General features: G+C 45.8%; 1 protein-coding gene across 1 annotated transcript in view; it reads right to left on the reverse strand.

Moving 5' to 3' along the window:
- Nucleotides 1-5926, reverse strand: part of LOC101852981 (cilia- and flagella-associated protein 54) — a gene marked incomplete at its 3' end in the record, with an annotated part of 64122 nt that overhangs the window by 24147 nt on the left and 34049 nt on the right. Inside the window, 5 exon segments of the mRNA XM_035973523.1 lie at nucleotides 1047-1190; nucleotides 1907-2048; nucleotides 3071-3193; nucleotides 4123-4426; nucleotides 4951-5093. Coding sequence (XP_035829416.1) covers nucleotides 1047-1190; nucleotides 1907-2048; nucleotides 3071-3193; nucleotides 4123-4426; nucleotides 4951-5093 — 856 coding nt within the window.

The following is a 5926-nucleotide window of genomic DNA, read 5'->3' on the forward strand; positions in this document are numbered from 1 at the left end:
GAGCCTCTAAAGCCTTCAACTCCTCATTCACCGGCCCCTCCATGTCGTCCTTGTGTGTGTGAGTGTATGTGTGTGTGTGTATGTACTCACCAGCCTTGGTGACACTCAACATGTGAGCCTCTAAAGCCTTCAACTCCTCATTGACCGGCCCCTCCATGTCGTCCTTGTGTGTGTGAGTGTGTCTAAGTGTGTGTATGTACTCACCAGCCTTGGTGACACTCAACATGAGAGCCTCTAAAGCCTTCAACTCCTCATTCACCGGCCCCTCCATGTCGTCCTTGTGTGTGTGAGTGTATGTGTGTGTGTGTATGTACTCACCAGCCTTGGTGACACTCAACATGTGAGCCTCTAAAGCCTTCAACTCCTCATTCACCGGCCCCTCCATGTCGTCCTTGTGTGTGTGTGTGTGTGTGTGTGTGTGTGTGTGTGTGTGTGTGTCTAAGTGTGTGTATGTACTCACCAGCCTTGGTGACACTCAACATGTGAGCCTCTAAAGCCTTCAACTCCTCATTCACCGGCCCCTCCATGTCGTCCTTGTGTGTGTGAGTGTGTCTAAGTGTGTGTATGTACTCACCAGCCTTGGTGACACTCAACATGTGAGCCTCTAAAGCCTTCAACTCCTCATTCACCGGCCCCTCCATGTCGTCCTTGTGTGTGTGAGTGTATGTGTGTGTGTGTATGTACTCACCAGCCTTGGTGACACTCAACATGTGAGCCTCTAAAGCCTTCAACTCCTCATTCACCGGCCCCTCCATGTCGTCTTTGTGTGTGAGTGTGTGTGTCCATGTGAGTGTCTAAGTGTGTGTATGTACTCACCAGCCTTGGTGACACTCAACATGTGAGCCTCTAAAGCCTTCAACTCCTCATTCACCGGCCCCTCCATGTCGTCCTTGTGTGTGTGTGTGTATGTGTGTGTATGTACTCACCAGCCTTGGTGACACTCAACATGTGAGCCTCTAAAGCCTTCAACTCCTCATTCACCGGCCCCTCCATGTCGTCCTTGTGAGTGTGTGTGTGCATGTGTGTATGTGTGTGTATGTACTCACCAGCCTTGGTGACACTCAACATGTGAGCCTCTAAAGCCTTCAACTCCTCATTCACCGGCCCCTCCATGTCGTCCTTGCTCGAGACTTTCTTCACCAGAGGTATCAGCCCCTTCTTCTTCCCTCCCTTGCTGGGCAAGGCAGAACCTGTGGGGTGGGTAGATTGGGGGTAGCTACATCTATACCTTTGAACAAAATTGTTTCAGGATTTGTGTGGGGAATACAGAGAGATAGAGGGAGAGATGTGTACATAGACAGAGAGAGAGAGAGGGGGGGGGAGAGAGAGAGAGTGAGAGAGAGACAGAGACAGAGAGAGACAGAGAGAGGAGAGAGACAGAGAGAGAGAGAGAGAGAGAGAGAGAGAGAGAGAGAGAGAGAGAGTGAGTGAGTGAGTGAAAGACAGAGAGAATTTTGTAAGTCCCTATCAGTAACAAAGCTAGAAGAATTTGTCTCAGCCCCGTTTGCTTTTTAAAAAAATTATTATTTGGCATGGAGGGAAGGAGGAGGAAAGAGAGAGGAGGGAATGAGAGAGAGAGAAAGAGAAAGCGTGAAAAGCGACAGAGTGAGAAAGATTTTGTTTCCATGAGTGGCTTTGTAAAAGTCACAGGAAAGAAAAAGACAGGAAGCCATGGAAGGAGAGATTGGAGAAAAAGCGGGGTGGAAAGCGAGGGAGGGAGGGAGAGAGAGAGAGAGAGAGAGAGAGAGAGAGGAGACAGAGACAGAGACAGAGACAGAGACAGAGAGGGGCAGACAGAGAGAGACAAAGAGGGTAGAGAGAAAGAGAGGATAGAGAGAGAGGGAGGAAAAAGCGAGACAGAGAGAGAGAGAGAGACAGAGAGACAGAGAGAGAGAGAACCACCCACCAGCAGCAGTGCTAGCAGCCTCTGTCTCGGCTCCGTCAGCTTTGTCCTCCGAGGGTTTGGCATCCGTCTCTGAGGTGAGCAGACGCCGGCCGGCCTCGATGACCGTGTTAGCCAGGGTCTTCTGACCCCACGTCCGCAGGGTCTGGGGGCAAACACACACACACAGGTCAGGGGTTGATGGTTGACACATAATATGTGAGGCAACGTGGTGGAATCAGGCTCTCGTCAATTTTTGGGCATGTAGAGTTACTGGTATCATCTTAAAGCTTGTTCACTTGTCTTTATTTGGATGAAAAAAATATCCATTTATCTTGAAAACAAGTCGAGATAATTGCGAATGAAGGAGGTGGGGGTCACCTGTTTTCAGAGGTAAAATTAGTGAGAAAATGGCCGCCAAAGATTAGTTATTTCCTTAGCTTAAGAGTCCGCGGTTACTGAAAATTTACATTTTTTGTGCCTTTAATCAGCGTTTTTCAGAAAAATTCAAACAGAAAAGAGTTCTTTAATGGGCATGAAAGGTGTTGAGCCAAAAAACAAAAATTTGATAAAAATTCATAAATCTGCGGAAAAATGCAAGTTTCTTCACTTTGCTTATTTTGACGAGAGCCTGATTCCACCACGCTGCCTCACATATTATTTCTTCCCCTGAAATAATATCAGTAGAAGAAATAACATTAGATCTATGTGTCAACCCCTGTCCCCTCAAGCAATGATAAATTCTTCATTCCTTACATTTCATAATCTTCTCCCTACTATTGACAGGTACTTTAACTTTTCAGCTTTCTATTAGAATATTCTGGAAAACAACACATTAATGAACATATAACATTGACAAACTAAGCACTTTAAGTTTGCTTCTTCACTTCATTCACTAAACATCAACAGCAACAACAACAACAACAACAACAACAACCACAACAACAGCAGCAGCAGCAGCAGCAGCAGCAGCAGCAGCAACACAACATCAACAACAACAAACAACAACAACAACAGCAACAACAACAACCACAACAACAACAGCAACTACAACAACAACATCACCACCACCACCAACAACAACAACATCACCAACAACAAAAACAACAACAACAACAAAAACAAAAACAACAGCAACAACAACACCAGCAGTCAGTCAGTACAAGTGTTTAGGTAAAGGTTTCCAACCTTGGCCATCTGGTAGGTGATGCAGGCCACCATGTGGTTGAGGCTGTCCGCTATGAATCCCTGACGTTTCTGGATCAAACCCACAGGAATCTCCAGCAGAACGGCATGACAACGCTGCAGGATCTGCACACAGAACAAGTTCAATGCAGGTCATTTTAAGCCCCCATCGACTCAATTTAGATTATTAACACTTTGCAGTCACACAGCCAGCAGTACAAAATACCCCATCTGGTCACCCAGCCAGGAGAGTGACTGCAATGGACTTCTCGGGCCTGGTGCAGAACTGCCAGGTGACCAGAACGGATAATTTTCACTGTCGCATGATTGCGCCAAGTGACTGCAAAGTGTTAAGGATGCAAACTTAACTTTTACCTAGAAAACTACAATGATGATTGTACATTTTAGAAACATGAACCTCTCAACTGAATGACGGGCAGCAAAACAATGTTGAAGTGTTAAGTATACTGTCTCTAGCTCAAGTCTAAACTGAACGACTTCTGGCTCGAATCTCTCACCTAAATGAGTTATAAGTTTGTGTATACCCTAAATGACTTAAGGTTTTAATCTCTCAACTGCATGAGTTCTGAGTTTGTGTATACCCTAAATGACTCGCGGTTTGATTCTCTCAACTAAATGTCTTGTGGTTCGAATCTCTCACATAAATGAGTTCTTAGTTTGTGTACACCCTAAATGACTTGTGATTCAAATCTTTCACCTGAATGAGTTCTGAGTTTGTGTATACCCAAAATGACTTGTGGTTCGAATCTCTCACCTTTAGTTTTAGTTTTAGTAAGTGTTTTACGGCACTTGCAAAACAATAAGGTCATATAAGTGCCGAAGATTAGAGGTGTTAACAAAAGAGTATTAGTTTTAGTAGAGGTTTTACTGCGCTCACAACTGCATAAGGTCATATGAGCGCAAGAAGATTAGAGGTGTTACAAGAGAGTAACAAACACAAAAAAGAAGGAGGGGAGATAAAGACGATAGACGTCTGATAGGAAAGAAGCAGCAAACCACACCAGAGCACCCGCCAACCACCCACAATCTCTCACCTGAATGACTGGCAGCGATGGAATGTTGTAGTAGAGCAGAGGCGCCAGGAGCCCGTAGATCTGCACCACGGCCTGTAGCGCCAGATTGGCCTCGTTGAGCCAGCCGGCCAGCTCGACGGCCACCAGGGTGCGCTCACACTGGTGTAGTCGCTGCGTCTGGCCATGGTAGAGGGCGCCCTTGTCGCACACCGTGTCGCAGAACAAGTGGCCCTCCCGCACAGCGATGTCGATGTTGATGAAGATGCTGGTGAGGAACTGGCGCAGCAGGACGGGGGAGGAGAGGCAGACAGCCCGCTGGTTCAATCTGTCAAAGGGAGAAAAATGATAGCATCACAGAGGATTTGAACCCTAAACCCTTTGAGAAAATTAAGTCTGTCATAGGGAGAACTATAACATCAAAAAGGATTTGAACCCAAAACCTTCCAGGAGGGTGGGGTAGGTAGGGCAGACAGCGCGCAGGAAAAAATTTATCTAGCACCACAGAGGATTTGAGCCCTAAACCTTCCAGGTCAGGAAGGGAAAGCGTAAGGGTTAGATTTCAAGTTCAAAGTGGTTGCACATTTCAATAACTGAACAGATTAACGTAAGTTGTGAAAACGTTACGGTTAAGGTTCAAATCCAACAGATATATATCATGGTACAAAAGTCCCTGCCATGAGCAGAGTAAGGTTGAAGTCTCTCTATGCCTTACTGATGTACATGAGGCTGACTTAGGGTTAGGGTTCAAATCCACTAAAATAGTCCTCTATTCCCTTATCTTAACAGGGTCAATAGAAAGACTTTTTTTGCCTTACCGGCATACGTGAGAGGTTAGGGTTCAAATCTTACCTCAGCAGGGTTAACTTGAAGTCTTTCTTGGCCTCACTGATGTAGGTAGCACTGGCTGGGGGTTGTGGGGTCACCACAAAATGATCCCACAGGACGGAGCAGGCTTGACGGGCGATGCTGTAGCAGCCTACTTGGTATGCCATCTGTTGAGGAGGGATGGGGGTGGAGGGAGCGGAAAAATAATAAAAGTATAAATTTGTATTTCTTAGATTTAACTTTTATGTAAACCGCCATCTTTTTCTCTTACTTTTTTACTTTTCTTTTTAAAATATATTTGTAGATGTTCCTTTCTAAAATGTTCTTTTACCTGTTATTGTTATCTAGTCTTGCAAAAAAAAATAAGTTCAGTTTCGTAAGAATTTTACGGCGTTCGCAACCGAGTAATAAGAGTAAAAAAAACAAAAAATTTTTTTTAAAGTCCATCATAAAAGAAATGTAAAAATCAAGAGAAGAAACCGCGGTACCCCTGACCGAGCGGCCGACTGACCTGGCTGATGAACGCCCAGGTCATGAGCACGGGCAGCGCGTGGGAGGCCAGGATTGGCTTGGTGGTCTCCCCTACCCCGCCCCCGATCAGCTTCCCGTCGCTGGTGTAGGCCGCCACGGCAAACACGTAGCGCTCGTTGGGCTGCAGGGAGGTCACCGTCAGCTCACAGCGGTAGGCCGGGACCTGGGGAGTGGACGGTACATTGGTCAGACGGTCAGTCGGTCTGGCAAACAGTCAAGAAAAGTCTGTCTGGCAAATAGTCAAGTAAAAACATTTATTTCTTTTTGTTTAAATGTCGGTGTTTTAACGTCCCCCCATCCACACAATTTAGTAAAATTTAGATGTGGTTTTTCAAAGAAAAAGAACCATCTTACAAGTATTTGACGCTGTATGCATTTATGTGTGTATGTGAAAGTGATGTGTGTATGTGAATGTAGGTGTGTGTGTGTGTGGGTATGCGTGTGTGTGGGGGGGGGGTATGTGTGTGTG

This window comes from Aplysia californica, unplaced genomic scaffold, assembly GCF_000002075.1.
Source record: "Aplysia californica isolate F4 #8 unplaced genomic scaffold, AplCal3.0 scaffold01356, whole genome shotgun sequence".
NCBI lineage: Eukaryota > Metazoa > Mollusca > Gastropoda > Aplysiida > Aplysiidae > Aplysia > Aplysia californica.